Here is a 21,410-nt window from a genome sequence, read left to right on the forward strand (position 1 = left end):
AAATATAATAACTGAATTATGTGGTTTTTATACAGGTTTATTGGGGTTGCAAATTCTTGCAACAGAACCTCTCCAGGAAAACTGAAGAACATTAGCTCCTCTGGAGAGGAAGCTCGGAAGTGAGAAGTTTAGGTCGATGTGTAGCTAACACTTCCACCAGGCTCTCCTACTTTTGAGAAGAATGTTTTCTCCACAGGCAGAGTTCCAGCCCACCCAGGACAGTCTGTTCCAGCATCACTGTAGATAGGTTTTACTCTATGTCCCGGGGCCCTAGGCAGCCCAGCACAAATGTGATTGGACTGGACCACCTGCCTGAGTGTCTAGAGTAGACAGCTCATGGGCAAAGGCAGAATGATGTTCATTTAGGGATGGCAAAACCATGTGATAGCCATTGAAAAAAGAATGGCCTCCACAAGGGAGCACCAAGGACATGAGCTGCTACCAATGACCCGAAGCTGTCACAAGAACAGGAAATAGGTCTGAACTATGAGGGCATATACATAGGAAGGTGAGTCCAGGATGAGAGGGAAAAGCGCATTATCTGAGTCAGCTGTCCTGACCAGGATGGTCAATTCTTCTCTGGACATCTCAGTCCAGGTCTGAGAATACAAGCAGCTATCACTCAGAGCTACCAAAGCTTCCTTCCTAAAAAAGCTAGCTGCAGATGCTCTAGTTCCCTCCCTCCCTCCCATCCCTATTTACCTAGCCCAAATCCCATTAGCACCTATTTGGATGACAGCAGTTTCATGAGTGGGAAAGGTTGTTAAGAACTCTGCTCAGGAAGAGCATGCACTTCTGGCCAATGGCCAAAAGCCCCAAGGACTCAAATAGCTGCCATCTGAAATGTACAGGCACGGACAGTCCCTTTAGGCACTTAAAATTTTAATAAAGACTCTTACCAGAAGAGCTTAGATCTTAAAGAGAATTTCTGTGGAAATAAAACATTAATCTCCTATCTGCTGTGACTTTAAACCTTACTTTTTAAAACCAATCACATTCTGAGGATTTATATAAGCCACTGAAATCCTGTCAACATCAACTTGAAATTGGGGAAAGGTGCAACATCCAGCATGTGTCCACACCACCCTTGTCCAAGACAAGACTCAAGTCCTGGTTTCCAAGCATCTTCCCAGATAGAGACCCGCAGCATTTCCACTATTCCCTCCCGAAAGTAAGAAAATGAAGTTCGTATGCAAATACATGAGCTGCACACTTGGAGAATACAAGAGACAACTGCAGAGGAAGCATTACAGAGAACTAATTCTGGCCTCTTTACAATTCTGTCTTTGAGAAAATAACAGAGGTCCCTCACTGACAAAAGCTCTTAGTACTCAAACTCTTCAGTCTTAGGGAAAGCACTAACCAGGGCCTCTAAGACATATGGCTTGAAGAGAGGCCAGACCAGAGAAGACACACATATAGGTCACACAACCTAGCAGGAAGCTTGAGAAAGGCAGAACCTGGGTCAACTGGGTTAAAGGACTGTGTACTAAACAAGAGACAGTGACTCATGGCTGTCACTGCCAGATGGGAAAACAGAGATGGGATTCCAAGGTCCACAGAGGTTTGTATATCCTGTGTGTTAACCTCCAGGTATATGCAGAAATATTCCAGCAATCAAAGTACCTGTTTATTCTCCAGCTTCTAGCCAGTATCATTCCAGAGACAAAGGAAAGAAGGCTGTGTACTCAAATCTTCAAGCCCATGAACTTCTTCTTTCTTGTTTTTTTGTTTTTTTCGAGACAGGGTTTCTCTGTGTAGCCTGGCTGTCCTGGAACTCACTCTGTAGACCAGGCTGGCCTCAAACTCAGAAATCCACCTGCCTCTGCCTCCCAAATGCTGGGATTAAAGGCGTGTGCCGCCACCACCCGGCTCGCCCATGAACTTCTTAAAGATTTATTTATTTATTATATGTAAGCACACTGTAGCTATCTCCAGATACACCAGAAGAGGGCATCAGATCTCATTACGGGTGGTTGTGAGCCACCATGTGGTTGCTGGGATTTGAACTCATGACCTTCCGAAGAACAGTCAGTGCTCTTCCCCACTGAGCCATCTCACCAGCCGGCCCATGAACTTCTTATTCTGGCCATGCTGGGTATTGAACTCAGGGCCTTGTGTGTCTGAGACAAAGTGCTGTGCCACTGAGCCCTCCTATGTGTTTTCTTACCCTTCTGTCTGTGACTGTCATCCAAGCAGTTGGAGTCTCCATACAACACGATCCGGCCTCCACCTTCAGATGGAATCTGATAAAGCCCCAAAATGGGAACATTTTCAACAACTGCTGTCTCTTGTTTTAAGACCTCTAACCCTGCAATAAGCAATGAGAACAGCAGTGAGTTCTCAAGAGAAAATTACTGATTTTCTAGTTGTCACTTAACCTGAAATTTGAGCTGCCTAAGATTAGCAAAATAAAGCATTCAATCAAAATAGTACAACTCCTTAGAATAGTGAAGCAGTATTTTAAGCTTTATTAACTTTGATTTTAACAAAATCCAACTCTCACAAAACCGTATTTATATGAGTAGGACAAACGTAGTTAAGTTTAAAAAATGTGTGACCATCCACACACCATTTAGACGTACGATGTAAGCACATGCATTAGCAATAGAACCTCTGACCTGCCAAACAGACAGCACGACTTGAAATGCTCAATAACCCAAGATGTAAAAAAAGTATCAGTGCCCTGGGCAGCTGCTAACAGCGAAGTCACGCTGTCTAACCTAAGCTTGCCTTAGCACTAGGTGTCACACGGCATGAGAATCCAGGAATGTGCCTGTACATCAGCTCTGAAATGCCTAACCTCTGTATGAAACAAGGGAGTTAACATGGCAGACATCTAGCCCCACAGCTAGACAAGAGTTTTGATATTTTGTTATCTTTTCTCTCTGTTGTTCTGTTTGGTGATTCTGGGGCTTGAACCTAGAACTAGGTAAGCACACTGCCACTGAACTGCAGCCCCACCCCTTTTCTAAGGTCAGATAAGGCAGGGTACCTGCTAGGTCACACAGGCAGGCACCAATCTTGTGGTTCTCTTGTTCCCAGATCTATGACAAGCCTGTGCCATCTTGCTCAGCAGCTTTCACTTGCTGAGCTTTAAAAGTAAGGCCTTTTCTGCTCTAGAGCAACGTGCTCTACAGAGTCCTACCTTACACACAGACTATCCAGGTTAACATCAAGCAGTTGACTTTTAGACAGTATTAAAACACAAGATAAAGTATGCATTATTAACCCTACTTTTGCTACCCCCTTCTCCAAATTACTGAGCTGCAGGAGGCAACAAGCAAGCTAGGAGGCCATGACTCTTAGCCCTGTAAGTGGAAAGCCTGTAAGAACAACATTTAGAAAGAACTAATTTACAATGAGTTGGGCCAGGGGCTGAGAAGATAAAATTGTCATGTGCTTAAAGAGGCCTCATACAGTTAAACTGAAAAATCTAGTTTCACATTTTCAATTGGGAAAGCTGTTGCCCAGTTACACAAAAAATAACCATCTTGATGGTGGTGTGGCTGGTCGCTCTGAAGCCAGGACACCAGTGTTCAGGAGGAAATGGTTTTACCAGCACATGGCCGCAGGCTGTCACGTGAGGCATGTCAGTCTCCTGGAACTTAGCAGAGATATGAGACGTGTCTTACAAGCTCAGAATCTCAGCTCTGGAGTGACAGTCACAGGAAGAACTTCCTGTGGTCCAGTCTCACTGCCCTGTACATAACTTTCAAAACCAGAGGCTGTCTAGTTTGTTCCTGCATCTCCCAACTCAGCAGGTATGTCTGTGGACTAAGTGAACTGTTTATGGTGATCTCATCTCAGCCTACACTAGGGGCCTGGCCCAGGCTTGAGGGATATTTGCTGAGGGTAAACACAGACAATCAGCAACGCCTCCTAAAAGGGAAGATGGTGTTTAACCTTTGAGTTTTCATCAGGTTAAGACCTCTCAAAATCATTAAGACTAGGCCATAGCAGCATGCCTATTACAGAAGAACCCTTTGACTGTGACAAAGACCATTTTGGAGACACCCCCCGACCCCCGTCCATGCCTTTTTTGGGTAGACTATACACATATATTCAAATTTTCAGCAAGAGTTTGTCTTGATCATTTGGGATCCCCCAGAATCCATGCCACAGTCAGTAGTATACAAATAATACTGCAGTGAGTTTTACCAGGAACCAGAGAAAATGGAAGGGAAGGCACGATACTGTTAACGGCAGTCCTAACGACCAACAAAACATGAATAAGTGGACTGTGAGGCGCACACGGGATACACCAAACACTACTAAACCTGACATTTAGAGGAGTAAGGACAGTAGATAAAGTACACAGGAAAGCTGGAGAAGGGAGGGAGGGAGAGAAAAGAGGCACTAAGGCCTGTGAACAGCATCCTTTCTTTACCTTGGTCCTTGAAAGTCTGTGTGATCACGACACCATCTTCTGGAAACTTGGCGATGCTGCACCCCGATGCATAGTACACTGGAAGACAGTTGTTCACCATTAAGGGAGTAGAGAAGCCCAGCACTTGACTCACTGACCCAGAATGCATTTCACACATGGTCTATGCCACTTATGTTTAGACATTTTTTTAATCTGTAGAGACAAACTGCTATTGTCTGTTACATAACAACTACAAGTAATCATTTCAAACTTCTAGTGAAAAATGCTGGTAGCATGAAGTTTCTAAAGAAAAGTTTTAAAGTATATAAATAAACTCTTTTGTTTGTTGAAAAGAGTGACTTCAAACATCTGTCAGGCTCTTGGTTCCTGAGTGCTAGGATTACATGCCCAGTTTATGTGGTGGTAAGGATGAACTCAGGGCTTTGTGCATGCTAAGTAAATACTTTATCAACTGAGTGACATGCCCAGCTCATTTTTCTATAGTGATGCAAACTGAACCTAGGTTCTTACACATGCAAGACAAGTAACCATGGAGCTACAGCCCCAGTCCCAAGTGTGCTTTTTGAAAACACTGACTAGGTCTTTCTACACTGCAGCTCATTTATGAATCCCATCTCTCTGAAACCTAGACTTCAAAAGCACGTAGCTCACACACCCTCATTCTCTTGCCAATTGTATGTTTCTACACACAGACATAAAACCTTACTGTCATGGTTTGCCAGGGTAAACTCCCCTTCATATAGGCCGTCACTGAACCCCATGTTCCACACAGACAGCAGCTCATTCAGAGCTGGGATGTTGGCTCCCCCCGTATCTGGCATCCACCACTGCCTATAAAAGTGGCAGAACGCAGAGAGAAAGCAAGAATTAAAATCGTCACATTTTTCCTCTTTCTGTGACAAAAATCCAGTCCACACATACATATAAAAGTGTCAACTTAAACAAGCTGAGAAATATGCAAGCCTGCTGCTCCAGCCAATTGTATGCCTCTACACACAGACGCACTGAAGTTTTCTTTTATGAAATGAAAACCAGCACTATACCAGCATGCAATCTAGACAGGCCTAGTCTGGACCTAGTCAGACCAGTGAAGCAGAAGTGAGACAGGAGTCAGATATGCTAAAGAAAATCCACAGCATAACACATGACATTTACAGCAGCACTCTAGCACCCACCACCACAGGTCTCTGAGTAAGAGGTCTTAGGTGCATGTGAATCTTCTTATGTTCAGTGTGGAGGAGGCAAGACATAGCAGCATGAGACAGAAAGCAAAGAACAGGTGTCTGGGCTCAGTGGGGGAGGACGATGACCCCTTAGTGAGCACTGAGTCTAGAAACCTCTATCTCTCTACGAAGAGCTTCTTGTACGCAGACAAGAGCTTTCTCCACCCACACTCCACTACCTAGAAAGACAAGCCCAAGATAGGATAGTCACACAACAGCCTGCTGGGGAGCTGTGACGCCATACTGCTATGTAACCGTACCTTGTGTTTTCATCGTAAAACTTCACTTTTCTCATAACAGAAGTGTTGTACCAGTCACTGAAGACGACAAGGGAAAGGCCATTGTCCACATCCCTCCTCAGCTTAGCAATCTCCTCAGGGAAGTACTCTTCCTCACTGTCCACCATAAGCAAAGTGCCTGATGGAAGCAATGCCACACTTTGAGAACTGTCACTTCTGAGGGCAGAAGACAATTCAGCAGTGCTATCTCTCACTGGTGTCCTGCTTCTAGGAGTCTGGCTGGTGCCAGCCTGGAGCACTACAGAAGGAGGTAAGACACACAGTGGCCAGCCAGCCACAAGGACCACCTAACTGTGTTCCTTTTTATATTTGCTCAATATAATATTTCTCATTTATTTAGAAAAAAGAGTAATGTATAGTAACAGTATTTAAAAAAAAAAGTTAGGCCAGCAAGACAGCTCAGAGCATAAAAGCTTCTTCTATCAAACCTGATTTCAATCAGGATCCATACAAACACACACACACACAAACTAACTCCCCCTCTCCCTCTCCCTCTCCCCCTCCATCAGTTATGTAGTCAGTTGAGCATTCTGATCTCTATGAGCATGAACATGGGAAGCCTTGCTCTGCACCTCCACTTTGACACAGGGACTATCCATGCTCCCTTTATTGGCCTATCAGTGGTCATCATAGGAATACTCAAACACACTGAAAACCTGGCCAGCAAGGCTGCTCACCATACTGCGTGGCATCAAAGCATGTGAATGGGGCACCAAGCACCTCCACAAAGTAGCCCATGCTGCGCAGATGCTGGTACATGTCCCTGAAGTTGGTGTGAATGTGGTCGCCATTCCTGAAAAGCAACAAGCACACTGTTGAGATGACCACTCTCTGCACTTGGGTCAAACAAGCTTAAAGTAGTGACAAGAGAGAACTGCATACACAGCAAGAGCCACGATAAAATGATGCAGGGACAAGGTTCACAGTGTCCTGAGCAGCACTTCAAGGCACCAAGTAACTTAACAGGAGCCACCTGCATGTGACAACCACTTGGGGGTGCAGTATTGGCATACATGATTGCCCATTGCCTTGTCTTGCTTTCCTTCCAGAACATGCTCTCTCTTCCTCTGCACAGCCAGGTCAGTTGTCTAAATGCCTGGCAGAAAAGCCTAGAGTCCATCTCCCTGCAACGTTCACCTGACAGGCTATTATTCAGGGCCATGGCCTTGCCTGGTGTCAGTTTCCCCTATTTCTACCACCTGTCTCTGATCTGGGTCCACACCACCTGCCTTTCAGGAAACTCTTAACTTTAAAAGGAAATCTGGGTCTAGACAGCTCAGTGGTTAAATCAGCTATTCTTACAGAGGACCTAGCATCCATGTGGCAATATACACCAACTGTAAATCCATTTCCAGAGGAACCAATGCCCTTTTCTGGCCTCTGTGGGCACCAAGGATACAAGTGATACCCAGACATTCATGCAGATAAAAGCTCTATACACATAACAGTTTAAAAAATTAAAAATAAAAAAGGCCAAACTGACCCTGAATCAGGATTCTGATTCCCAGAATCCTGGTCAAGCCAGAGTGGTGGCACACGCCTTTAACCTCAGCAATAAGGAGGCAGATCTCTTCGAGTTCAAGGCCAGACTGGTCTAAAGATTGAGTTCCAGGCCAGCCAGGGCTGCAGAGAAGCTTGTTTCAACAAGGTAAAAATAAAGTAAACAAAACAAAAATGAAACAAAATCCAAGTCAAGCAGTTTTGATACCTTTCCTCCTCACACTTTCAACATAGAGCTTAAGCTTCACTTTACACTAAGAGAAACAAGCCTGCTTTTAAGGCTAAGAGAAAGGCTGCCTAGATGTCCTGCAGGAAGAGCAAGCAGGACAGTGCATGAGGGAAAGGGAGGGAGGCAACCTCAGCCTGGGTAGTCATGGCAGTCACACAGGTCTGGCACGATAGGCAGTAGAGGAATAGTCTGAAGTAAGCTGGGAGGACTAACTGCTTTCAGATGATCATGATGGCCAGCATACAGCGGATGGAACACAGGGAAACAAGAACAAAGAACCAGGACCTGTCAAGAGGAGAGACATGTCACCCAGGCCTAAGACAGAGCCAAAGGAAGGCAACACGTGGGAGGATGGAAACAGTTGGACAGTGGAACTGACCAGAAAGAACTTGCCTCTGACTCAGTGGCAGACAAGGAAACAAGACAACAGAGGACACTGTCAAAAGTTTCTGCCGCACAAATGCATGTTTAGAAGTTGGTGTCATCACAACACAGGCTCCCAACAGTGCCAGAAGCAAGCACACAGCCCTAGAGTGACAGCATGCAATCAAAGTTGCTGCTCACCAGTCTAAAGGATCATTCTTCATCCGCAAGTTGTCCCTGGGGAAGTAGCCAGGTGGGTAGCGGAGGTTGTGGTACTGGTCCCAGAGGACTCTCTTGCTCCGAGGAGGGGTGGGAATGATCTTCACCTTGATGGGAAGCTTCACTGTGGAAGTATGCTCGGCACCATTTTTTAACTGAAAAAGGAAACAGGTAAAACAGAAACTTAAAATGTACCTCCTTTCTGAAAAAGTCTTAGTCTGGGTTTTAAAATACCTTTTTCTTTTTCCTCTTTTCTTTGTTTTTGAGATAAGACCTCAAACTTGGGATGTGAATTCTAGGTGCTGGGATTACCCGCAACAGTACCACACCATACTTAGAAAAACTGTTTCTATTTAGCAGTTTAAGTCACATAAATTTAAATGTAAGAATGTGTGGCAATAACATATATTCATGTGCTACAGTTGTCTGTTCAAACTTAAGAAGAGTTGAAGACTTAAAATTAAGGCATTTTATTCCTAAAAGCCACCAGAGCATGCAAGGTCAACCCCATATGCCCTACCTGGAGACCAATTTCAGATGCACTAATTCTGAGCTTGAAATTAGGCCCAAGGAAGTCCTGTCTGCTATGTTGGAGCAGCAGAGCCTAAAGCACAGAGTGGGGTTTAACTGCAGCTGCTCTGGAGGCAAATCCTGGTCCACGACTCATGGCCATGAGGCTACTAATCCAGTCAACCTCAGTGGTTCATTAAATGGAGACCCTCCCAGCTCTGAGTCTGTTCCCCACCTCTGCTCTCCTGGCAGGAGCTGGTAAAGAGTAAAGAAAAACAAGCTACTTCCTGATGCACCCTTACTTCCATCTCTGCTGGAGAAGCCACTGTGATCATGATGTGGCCCTGCGCAATGCCCTCCCAGGAAGCTGCCTTCTTGGTCACAGAAATGGAGATGGCAAGGTAACCTGACCAAGGCCACAACACTGAGGAGTAGGAGAAGGCCACTTCAATGTTGTCTCCATTCTGTGGTAAATAGGGTCGCCACTCAGGCTGTAGGAAAAAAAAAGCAGGTCAATAGTGAAGTGAGGCGTATGGAACATTAAGAGTGATCCTAAGTGAGCTACCCTGGCTGCGTAGATGGAGTCTTGGCCATAGACAGGACGTGAGCTGTGCCTGTGCTGCAAGGTAATAAAGCTGCCATTCCATAAGAAAACAGGGTGCATTTGTCAAGAGTTCTCCTGTGTCAGATGAAGAGAACTGACACAAGTGACACCTTTAGACCTGTCCTCAGTGTCACTGATGCCAGCTGTCACCAACCAACTCCTAAAACTACTGAGTGGCACCTGGAGGGAGGTCTGTGAACTGGCAGTAGGTGACTTCCCTGCTGTGTGATATGCACACCACCATGGGCCAGAGGCAAGAGGAGAAGGAGGCAGTAAGAGAGCACCTGGAAACCGTACAGACCTAAGTCACTGACTCCCTCACAAGCCACAGAGCCAGGGCAACTGCCCAAGTGACTAGGCAGAGTTCCGGAAAGAAGACCCTGCAGGGCACAACTCTACCAACCCAGCTTTAATGACTATTCTCGGGCCACTGGTTAGCAACTGAGAAAAAAAATTCCATCAATCTCTTTTGCAACAAACTTTAGCAGATGAACAAATTTAATGTTTAATCACTGAGTTAGTTGAGTACTAGTATAAATATTTAAAAAGTACAGAATTAGTCTAAATATAAAACTGACTTTATTATATCTCTGTAAGGGGGAGTTCTAGTTTTCCAAACAACAAGAAAAAAAAAACACACAAGAAAAAAATGAAGGGGGCTGGAGAGATGGCTCAGCAGTTAACAGCACTGACTGCTCTTCCAGAGGTCCTGAGTTCATTTCCCAGCAACTACATGGCAGCTCACAACCATCTATAATGGGATCTGATGCCCTCTTCCAGTGTGTCTGAAGATAGTAACAGTGTACTCACATACACAAAATAAATAAATAAGTCTACAAAAAAGAAAAAAAATGCAAAAATATCAAAATAGAAAACTTCTACAGAAGTGAGGATCAATAAAACCACCACAGAGAGTATATCAAGAACAAGAAAACAATGGCCTGGGGGTAGAGTGGTGAGGGAAATGCTAAAAAACAAAACAAAAAACCAGCAAGAGCTATCTTTTCTAAAATATAGAGACACTTTAACAGCATCAGAGGAAACTCCAATTCCAGTAAAAAGTAGACAAGGAAACACAAAGGTAACTGAGAGACATAATCAGTAAACACAAGAGGTGCCCACCCCAGAGTAATCAGGTTAGTGTAGTTGTTTTATACAATCTTCACTAACCAGATCATCTATCTCTAAGAGGCACAGACAGACAGACAGACAGACACACACACACACACACACACGCTCACTTTTTAAAAAGCAACACTAAGGCCGGTGAGATGGCTCAGTGGGTAAAAGCACTGACTGCTCTTCCGAAGGTCCTGAGTTCAAATCCCAGCAACCACATGGTAGCTTACAACCATCCATGAGATCTGATGCCCTCTTCTGGTGTGTCTGAAGACAGCCACAGTGTACTTAGTTATAATAATAAATAAATCTTTTAAAAAAAATAGCAACACTATCTACACATCAGAGTATCACTCAGCTGTAAAAAGGAGCAAAACACATGAAGAATCTTGAAAGCATTTTCAGTGAGAAAAGCCAGTCATAGCAGGACACACACCATGGACTGTTTGGAGCAGGCAGATCCAGAGATAGAAAGCTGACTGAACAAGGTGTAATCCCAGTATTTGGGAAGCAGAGGCAAGGGGGGCAAGGCAATCTCTGTGAGTTGGAGGCCATCCTGTTCTATACAGCAGTTCTAGGGCAGCCAGGGCTACAAAAAGAGATCCGGTCTCAAATACAAAAAAGAAAAGGGAAGGAGGGAAGGGGACAGGAGAGGAGGGGAGGAGAGGGGAAAGAGAAAGGAAAGCAAAGCAGACTGATGGCCAATAGATTGGGAAGGGGGAGGAGGCACAGAGTAAATGCTGATGGACACATTATCTTCAGGAATGATGGGAAATGTTCTTGAATGCAGTCAATGCTGGCATAGCCACGTGAATACACTAACAACACACTCAAATTTAAAAGAGCCTCATGAAATACTAATACGAGAAAGATGTCACCCAGGACAGGCATGGTACAGACATCTCCATAAACCCCAGTAGCAGCAGTCTAGTGGATACAACTCTCATGGAGAGAATTTAGTGTATTCACCAACAACTGTAGTAACCTCCACCCTGACTCAGGCAGGATTCTCATCTAGGGAGTACATGCTGAGGAAATAACTCAGAAGAAAAGAAAATTCTATGTGTAATGGCAGAATCTTTATAGGCAAAAGCCACAGGCGTGCTCAAGTGAAGGCACACAGTGAGCCAATGATATCCCAACACCCATCATGCGGAGACACTAAAGCACACTGCAGGTTTCAGATGCCTACAATGGACGGGCTAAAATACATTTTTGCTTACCACACAATGACAACAAACGACAAGTGGTTGCCATAAGGTCTGGTAAAGACTATGTTTTAAGGGCTGGAGAGATGGCTCAGCGGTTAAGAGCATTGACAGCTCTTCCAAAGGTCCTGAGTTCAATTCTCAGCAACCACATGGTGGCTCACAACCATCTGTAATGGGATCCTATGCCCTCTTCTGGTGACAGTGCACTTACATATATAAAATAAATAAATCTTTAATAAAATGATGTTTTAAAGAACCTGGTATTGGAGGTGATGTCTACACAATGAGTAGCTAGAAAATTATAAAAGTAAAATTTAAAACAAGAATCAGGCCTTCTACAAGGCCTACAAGTGTTCAGTAAAAAACAAAGTCATATTCATTGGTCATTAGCAGTGAAAACTAAAAGGTGCTCTGCTGTTAACAGCCAAAGCCAGAGAATAAACTGAGGCCTTGACTTTTCTGTAGAAGAACAGGTCTGACTTTCTGTATAGCAGCGGCCCGCCACCATCTGAAGTTTGAGCAGGTGAAAGAACTCCACCACCCCTTTCTGAGACAGTTTCTTTGTATAGTCCTGTATGACCTGGAACTCTATAGACCAGGCAGGCTGTCCTTGAACTCAAGAATATCTGCCTGTCCCTGCTTACTGAGTGCTGGGACTAAAGGAGTGCGCACCACATCCAGCTAAGCCTTTCTCTCTTAACTTCTGGAAGGATAATAACTAAGGTACAAAGTCTGGGCCATGTCACACAGAGTTTCACCTTATCCACAATTCTTCCTGTGACTCCCATGCCATTGAGGATGGTGACATTAACGATTGTTGGCATTCCTCCATAGTAGATGGGCTGGGAGCAGTAGGGCCACATGTAGGGACACTCAGTCAGGTCGATGTAGCTAGGACTCAGGCTGAAATAAGAAGAAAGTGTTACTGTAGACCACATCAGAGAGTAATGTGGAACAAGCAGCAAGCTGGGCACAGGTGGCACAGTAGGGCTCCACACTAAGGGTCTGAGTGTAGGGTGCCCTGGCTGGCCCTGGGGTGTGCCCACTGTGCTGCTCCTGACTGCTGCAGTGAACAGCAGAGATGTGCAGGAAGCACCTCCACCTTGTGCAGCTGGGCTCTGTCAGCTCTATGGCAGCAGAATATGGACTGAAGTTTCAGGAGGCTTTCGTGGCAGACACACCCATTTACCAATGCAGTCTACTGTTAGTCAAGGAGACAGCTCTGTGAAACCCTGACTGGGGGGCTGGACAGGAGAGGAAGGCACAGGAACTCTTGAGTCTAGATTCCCCCAGACTCCCTGCCCATCAGCTGCCTTCCTCACTTACAGCAGGTATTCTTGTTCTGGTGCACCAGACACACTCAGCTGAGACCCATGAAACATTCCCACAAAATGCTGAGCCTGGAGAGGTTGGGGCCTGGTCGAGATGTGCACAAGTGCTGACACAATGATCCTGCACATTCTTTCATCTGTTGTGTCAGAAATGCATCTGCGCCAGGTTAACAGCATCCCTAGCAAACACTGGGGTCAGGTATCTATGTGCAGGAAGTGTATGCAGCAGCAGACAGTGGACATGTGGCTGTTCCCTACTTCATCTCATTATGATGCACCTTAAATATATCTGGGCAAACTGAATTACTACACAAAATTCTAACTATCTTTGTGTATTTTCATGTGCAAGTGCACATGTGGGTATGCACATGAAGGTCAGAGGTCAACCTCAGATATTGCTCCTCAGAATGAATGTTCTACTTGTTTTGTGGGTTAGAGTGTCTCACCATAACTCAAGTCTCATAGATTCAGTTAAGACTGGTTGACCAGCAAACTCCAAAGAGTGGCCTACTACATTCAGTTCTTTCTATGTACTCTGGGGAGAGAATTTATGACCTCATGTTTGCACAGCAATTACTTTACAGACTGGGCCACATCCTCAGCTGAACCCTGAGAGCTCAGAGACAGGTGTACACACACACACACACACACACACACACACACACACACGCACACGCACACGCACACGCACACGCACACGCACACGCGCACGCGCGCCACATCAAATGAAGCACACATAACACAAGCACCCCAATGGGCCTGGACCAGAAGGGCCTGTGTAGGAGCACAAGTGATCTGCTGGCCAGTTTACAATGCTGTCTAGGTGTCACTCCAGACTGGGCAGCTTGTCCTGGTGCCACCAACATGCCAACATTAGGGAAGGCTGAGAGGAGAACTTCTGGGTTCTCAGTACTATTTGTGAAACTTGGATGTAAATCTAAAATCATCTCAAAATAGAAGGTGAAAAACAGCCTTACACCAATCATGAGAAAACAGCAGATAAACCCTCATGAAGATAACTGGCTCTTTACTCCAAGTATCAAAGCATAAATAACAAAACAGGCAAACTGTCAGGGGCCAGTGACCAGAGACCAGGTTAAGAAATCACAATATAGAGTCTAGAACCCCAATAGGTAAAAGACACTAGGGGAAATGTACAGTCTGAGTGGCTATAGAGGCCCTCTCTACAAAGCCAGTGTTGCATGTGACTTCCAATACTGTGTCTGGTCAGCTAAGCTGTCACCCCTCCTTCACTGGGGAAGCAGAGCAAACAGCATATGACAACTCTATTTTGCAAATTTTCTGCAAACTTAGATTGTTTCAAAAGTGTTAAAGAAATGAAAATCATTCACTTTGCTACATCCATTAAGGAACATAGCATCAGCAGGTCCACAGAAGCCAGGGTTTTGCAGGCAGCACCTGTAGAAGCAGCTTACAACTGAACCTGAGTATGGGGGGCCAGGACCCCTGACATCTAGCTACTATTATGTGCAGGGGAGCCCATGATAGGAAAGACCTGCTGAGAATGCCAGCACATACCCACCTCGCCTGCGGTTTGTAGCTGCTGAGGATCTGATAGGCTCGCAGCAGATCCAACTTGCCATGGCCTTGCTCAAACATGTTGACACCAGGAAGTCTCCGGGCTGATGCTATCAAAGCTTGCTTCACACTGGCAGGATTCACTACCTCCCGCTTCTGTACTGTGCTGGGGGAGGAGAAGCAGTATTTGCTCATTGTTCTCAGGACAGGATGAAAACCAAACAGCCTCCAACTGTCAAGAGGGTCAGTATGTGGCCTGCAGTCTGTGTTATATCTAGCTGGACTTCCTAGTCCAGTGGAGCCATGAGATGAGAACACTATGAACTTAATAGGTCTTTGTGGCAGGCTTTACTGATGAGTCAGTAAAGCTCCATATAACTTTTCTCAGCAATGACTTTGTAGGCTCACGCCTATTTATACAAAACTCATAAATAAATAATACAGTTTCCTGATAATCTGAATAAATCAGTCACATAGGTTACAAGAGGGAAAACCATCATAGAGGTTCAGGGTTCCCAGGGAGGGCCACCTGCTGGCTAAGAGATGGAAAAGAATATAGGTGGATATTGGAGAGGAACCCAACGCAGGGTGGGCAGGAGGTGCAGGATGAGGGGAGACCACTGCCTCCAGGGAGAGCCCTTGTCTTTGGGTTGGGATTTGGAGGCCTGAGACCACTGTGAACATGCTGCTAATAGACTGCAGCTCCACACACTAACATGGAGCCTTGCTTGACCAGCATGGCTCACTGAAATGGTCATGTTTTCACATCTACGTATCATATACAAATAGGTTTTGTTTTGTTTCTTTTTTGGTTTTTCAAGACAGGGTTACTCTGTCTAGCCCTGGCTGTCCTGGAACTCACTCTATAGACCAGGCTGTCCTCAAACTCAGAAATCCGCTAGTCTCTGCCTCCCAAGTGCTGGGATTAAAGGCATGCACCACCACTGCCCAGCACAAATAGGTTTTAATAACTAGATTGTAAGAGCAGTTGTCAGGCAAAACTGGAAAACTTACTTTCCTACTTAGCCTCCTAAATATTAACTAATGATGGAGGTTAACTTGAGAGTCAAAGCAGGATTTTTAATGGGTAACCAGATAGTAAAAGGAGACAGTGGGACTAGGCCTTCATGAGGAACTACTAGAAGTTATAGGTCAGTAGACTACACTTCCTCATTGAGCATCTACCATACCAGGGCAGGCTCCAGTCACCACCATGACTGCTGAACTAGCAGTGGCATGTGATATGAAGAGAGGTACCCTAAAAGCTCCTTCAATGCTGAAACCACTTGTGTTAAGAGCTGCTACTGGGAACAGCAAACACAGCCTCCTCACTTTCCCACTCACTTGGCAGGAGACAGATGATGGGCACTACAGAGAAGTGGGAAGCCTGGCTTCCTGCTAACAATTATGTGACAGGCAAAAACAGACTAGTAGTTTCTGTTTCTAGAATCTACAGTGCTAGGAACAAGAGCCTGACGATTTCTTTACTCAGCACAGAGGACACACGAAAGTGTGAGTCTGCCTTCCCTCCTTTGCTGCTTCCCAGGAGAGAGCGAAGCAGTGCTCCCAGAAGGCACACACTTTCAAGAACCTGGCTCCAACCTATAAGGGAAAGTCAGGCAAGAGATACACACTGCTCCCATCAATGTTACTAATAACATAATCTCTGCTTTTAGAAACTGAGCATACAATTAGCTTAACTATAAAATGAGCATAGAATGCAAACTTCAAATATGTAGAGATGTGTGTTTATGTGTTGTGCTATTACAACATGGTACCTCAACAAAGACCTCAACAGAGGAAAAGAAAGCCTGATGCCAGGGGAATCCAAGAGCTTCAAAGACATAACTGAGAACAAGGGAGCACGGCCCATCTGACAACACACCATGGGCAGGCATGCTTCAGTTCTGCTCTACCACAGTTTAGAAGCTGCTTCTAGTTTCATCACCTGCAGGAGGAAGGGCCGAGGGCTAAGGTCCACTCCAACTACAGATGAGAGTCAACAGGACAGAATGCGTGGCAGAGACACCCGTCAGTCATCAAGGACACTGGCTGGCTGTCAGGACCTAAGTGGCTTCACAGCTTAGCTAAGAGCATGGAAACAAAACATGAGGTGATGGCTATGTTAACTTGCTTCACAGCAGAAACCAGTTAGTCTCTGGGTCCCATGACATAATGTTACAGATGTTAACTTTGCACAGAACTTTAATAAGAGAAAATATGTATTTCTAAGGAAACAGAGGGTTCAGCAAGGAAACTTGCATGTGTGGTATCCTTGCCTGATACACACACGTTGTAAGAACAGCCCAGCCCAGCCCAGCCACATCCATTATGGAGCTGTGGAGAGCCATAGAAATGTGCTCTGCGGGCCTTTCTGGGTTACTCCAGCTTCCAGCTAGCACAGAGGGATTATTTGCCTCCTATGGGAGATGAGGGAGCAAAGACAGCAAAATCAGTGTGCAATACTTACCTTACTAACAAGGTAACGGCCCCAGCGACCACTGGGGAAGCGACACTGGTCCCTGAGAGTGCGCGGCAGCCCCCTTTCACACCGGAACCCCGAACTCCAGCACCATAGGTGACAATGTCAGGCTTTACTCGGCCATAGCCTCCTGGTAGTTCCTACAAACAAGGGGAGCTTGGTTTGTCATCACATCTATAGCCCTTAGTCACGAGGGTTATATGTGAATAAAAGCAGACAGATTTAAAGTTATCTGAGAAGATGTAGGTTTGAATCTGAAATACTCTGTAAACTGAAGACAAGCTTTAGTGTAACATAAAACAAAACCACTTTAACGTTTTATAATACTAAAAGAGCAAAACAAGGAAAGGTAACTTTGCTAATATTTTAATAATTGCTCAGATCAGAAAGTAAGAGAGAACCAGCAGCTTGTTCTATCTTCTGATAATCAAGAAATATGTCAGAGAATTAGGAAACTAAAACCAATAAAACTATTTACAAGTGTCTTCTTCATAAGGAAAAATAGCACATGGTTATGATTAGCTGTTTCAAAGAGTAAGGCACACTGAGGACAGCACACCTGCACAGACATCACTCTCTTCAGATCTAAAAAGTGGACCCCAATGAGAAACATAAAGGGATTATAAACTAACTCTCTTCCCTATACCCCACCTTCTCTCTGAATCTCTAGATACGGCTTTGCTGGGTGGCACAGACTAGAAGAGCTTTTCTGTCATCTTTTGTTCTTGTCTCCTTAGTACTGGGATTTTAAGTATGTGCCACCATACTGGCCCAAGAACTTAAATTATATTCTGCTGAGAAAAAAAAAAAGTATACTTATTTGAAATGCAAATATTTTCCTGACAATCATTAATAAAAGGAGTGTAAAGATATGGGCAAAGTGTGAAGATGCAGTTGGCCACAGCTGCATAGACAACTCAGGAATATTTCTCCATAGCACTGAAAAACAAGCCCTTGAGGAAGGCCAAGGATGCCATATCATGCACAGGAGCTACAGACTGATGCTGGCAGATGCTCTGCTTGTTGCTACCTGAAAGAACAAAGAACATGCTGGGGAACACATAGAACACACAGTACAGTGCAGGCCTGACTCAGAGTAGGGTCTACCAGACCAGACCATGCATCAAAGCACTGAATGGGTCAGCTCTAAAGATGGCATCCTATGTATGAAGGACAGAGACTTAGCAGCTAATGGAGCCCACAATGTGCAATTGAGCTGGCATGAAAGACTATTCTAGAGTGCTTCAAGGGGTGAGGGTGGGGGCAGAAAGGCCTATGTGCTCCCACAAAGCTGGCAACCTTTTTGGGCCCTTCTTGAGATATCTCAGAGCTTAGCACATAGTCAAATCAGAGCAACGAGACATGTTCTAACCAAAGAACAATAGGGACAGGTGCTTCCCAGTCACGCCTTGAAGGATGAAGTAACACACTCTGACTCCATGCAGCTTAATCCCTAACATTCTGAATGGCTGTGACAGAACTGACATCAGCTATTCTTACTGGGCTTTATTTTGACTTCAATGCTAGGGATGGACCTAGGGTCTGGAACTTGCCAGCCAACATTCTCCTATGGGGCTAAATCACCAACCCTGGAATTTATTTAAGGCCAAAGATAACCTGAGCTCGTCCTGAGGAAAGTTGCTGTCTCCCTCTAATTCACCTATACCTGTGCTTCAGAAGATGGTAAAAAAACATGAACTGGGAAATGAATCCACCCACTATCTTCAAGACAGCTCAACTCACTGAACTAAGGTGGCTAACACCAAAGTTCCTGATGCCTTGTCCTCAAAGGAGGTGTGAGTATATGTATATGTGTGTGTGTTTGTGCGTATGTGGGCACATACCCACAGCCCTGGCTTCTTCTCTGCCTGTGCATTGATAAAATATATACCAAGGCTCTTAGACCAAGGGTTCCGTGAGTGACATTAGGCTAAAACAGAAAGCATACCCAGGTGGTCATTCCCCTGGAAGAAAAGCGGGCGATGTTATCTTCAAAGTCAATGCCACCCACTCCAATCACATCCATCTGATCAGCAGGGTTATTCAGAGTGCTGGATTGAGACACACAAAAGAAGAAGAGAGAAAAAAAAGGGAAGAAAAATAATTTTATATGAATAATTCAAACCAGGTCAAGCACTCCCAGAAAAATCTTAGGCCATTTCTTAGGTCTTCTGTACAAGAGTGTGCAGCTTTGACAGGAGGCTGCTCCTCAGAGGTGCCCTGTGAAATCCCATGCTCCTGCACCTTCATGTAGCCATGAATTGCTTCAGGCCATGTGTTGCTTCTCTCTTCTCTCTAGTACTCAAGGGTGGCCCATCTTGAGGATTTCAGGTTCCCTCAATCTCTCCTAGCCATGGACTTCCCCAGAGCCTCCATATCAGTCTCTCACTCATCCACATGTTCTCACAGCAATCTGAGTCCATCAAGTGCACCTAGTATGTCTCCTTTACCAGAACAGACACTATCTGAGACGAGTCCAGAGCCACAGTTGTGTTGCCACAGTTAAATCTACTGTTCGCATGACACTTCCTCAGGACAATGTAAGGATGGCTACTTTCACCCTGCAATTTTAAGTAAGCCCTTAGATAACAGACACATGCCAGGATCTCATAGCACTAGATCTGCACAAAAAGCTATAGTAAAATGATTGACAAAAGGGTTAGTCATAGCCAGGCATGGTGGTACACACCTTTAACTCCAGCACTTAGAAGGCCTCTGTGATTTCAAGGCCAGTATCGAGAACCTTCAATTGCTTCTCCCAGAGCCACAGGTGGGACTAGACCCAAGGAGGATGTACATGGGTCAATGGTAAAACAAAACCAAACCATGGGTCAAGGCAAGCCAACAGTACTCTCAAAGAGCTGGCAAATGGCCACAGAACAAGCCAGGTGCCACGCCTGTTTCTTTAATGGAACACAGCCAAGCTTGTCCATTTTCCCATCTCCTATGGCTCTTTCACATCACAAGGGCAGAGACTACCTCACCACAGAGTCTACACTATTTACTCTCGACATTTCAGGAAGTTTGCTGATTCTAGTGCATCAAGCAAGAACCATGTGGATCTTCCCATTAGGCATATCTGTCTACCAGAAAACTGCCAGTGTTATCCTGCACAGCAGACACAAACAAAAGGAAAAAAGTAGCAGCTTGCTTCAGTCAAGGCCGATCATGGTGCTGTTGTGTGTGAGCATTGCCTGCCAGCAACTGAAGAACATGCCAGAGCCCTGGGACGAGCCATAAGCTAAGGCTCAGAAAGGAAGGTCTGCAGCCTGGACAGGCCCCAGCACACCTGCCTGATCACACCAGGTTCCACTCCTGTTCACACTAACACAGCTAAGAAAGACTAAAGGCAGGATAAGGGTCCAGGAAACAGATAACCTGGGTGACTCTGAATTGAGGGGGCTGTCAGAAATGGGAGATGCAGCATCAGGGAGACTATGTATTAAGAAAAAAAAGGAACAAGAAAAGCTGACATCAAATGCCCTAAGATTTGATGCTTCCTACAGAAGAGGCAGTTAGGGAAGTGCATGCCACTTACATTTATGAATCACAGCACAAGAAACGAGGACCCTCAAAAGGGATTGCTTTGCACACCAAGCTGAACCACAGACCTGCCACACAAACACCAACTTCATACTGTTGGCCTTGCCCTATGCCCTGGATGCTCTGCATACATTCTGCCTGTCCTCCAGCCAGTCTGCCTCCCCTCAGCAGAAACTCCAAGGACATCTCGGACAGATACAACAATGTGAACAAATGAGTCAATGTGTACATATAACCAGTCTCTCCTCTACTGCACATGGCATGTAGCATACACTCCCTGGCATCTTCTCTTTTCTCTGAGATGACCTCATACTCTTGGTTCCTGTACAGAAGTGCACCCGTCCTGAGTACTCTGGTAGAGTGACCAACACTCTGCTGCACAAGCTTGCCTACAGCTTGCTTAGGAATGCTACCTGCACAAGGAAAGCCAGACAACTGAGACCACCCTAGGTTTGTTTGTTGGTTGATTGTTAGGTTTGTAAAGAGTCCTGGCTGTGCTGCAACTCACTATGTAGATCAGGCTGGAACTCACAGAGATCTGCCTACCTGGGATTAAAGAAAGGTACGCACCAGCAGGTTGAATTTCAGTGGCGGGTGTTTCGTGCCTCACACTGCTTGAACTCTTAACAAATGGCATAGCACATACTTTAATCTGTCTTCTGATTCTCTCCTGACTGACCTTGTCAGCCCCATAAGCACAGTCTGTGTTCCCATCAGGAACCCAGCACATCTGTGTTTACATCTGCTCTTTTAGGACAGGCAGACACACATCCATTTGCATTTGCTTCTTTTTTTTTTTTTTTTTTTTTTTTTTTTTTTTTTTTTTTTTTTTTTTTTTTTTTTTTTTT

The 21,410-nt window shown here is 45.1% G+C and overlaps 1 protein-coding gene across 2 annotated transcripts in view; it reads right to left on the reverse strand.

The window, feature by feature from the left end:
- Positions 1-21,410, reverse strand: part of Mbtps1 (membrane bound transcription factor peptidase, site 1) — a 49,552-nt gene that overhangs the window by 7,722 nt on the left and 20,420 nt on the right. For both annotated transcript variants that reach the window (XM_031341554.1, XM_031341553.1), the window contains exons 9-19: positions 18,968-19,070; positions 17,008-17,159; positions 14,542-14,703; positions 12,426-12,570; positions 9,036-9,224; positions 8,206-8,378; positions 6,590-6,705; positions 5,874-6,030; positions 5,097-5,221; positions 4,391-4,468; positions 2,171-2,311 (exon numbers count right to left, since the gene is read on the reverse strand). In XM_031341554.1, coding sequence (XP_031197414.1) covers positions 2,171-2,311; positions 4,391-4,468; positions 5,097-5,221; positions 5,874-6,030; positions 6,590-6,705; positions 8,206-8,378; positions 9,036-9,224; positions 12,426-12,570; positions 14,542-14,703; positions 17,008-17,159; positions 18,968-19,070 — 1,541 coding nt within the window. The remainder of the gene's footprint in view (positions 1-2,170; positions 2,312-4,390; positions 4,469-5,096; positions 5,222-5,873; positions 6,031-6,589; positions 6,706-8,205; positions 8,379-9,035; positions 9,225-12,425; positions 12,571-14,541; positions 14,704-17,007; positions 17,160-18,967; positions 19,071-21,410) is intronic.

The sequence above is a fragment of the Mastomys coucha genome, unplaced genomic scaffold (assembly GCF_008632895.1).
Source record: "Mastomys coucha isolate ucsf_1 unplaced genomic scaffold, UCSF_Mcou_1 pScaffold22, whole genome shotgun sequence".
Taxonomy (NCBI): domain Eukaryota; kingdom Metazoa; phylum Chordata; class Mammalia; order Rodentia; family Muridae; genus Mastomys; species Mastomys coucha.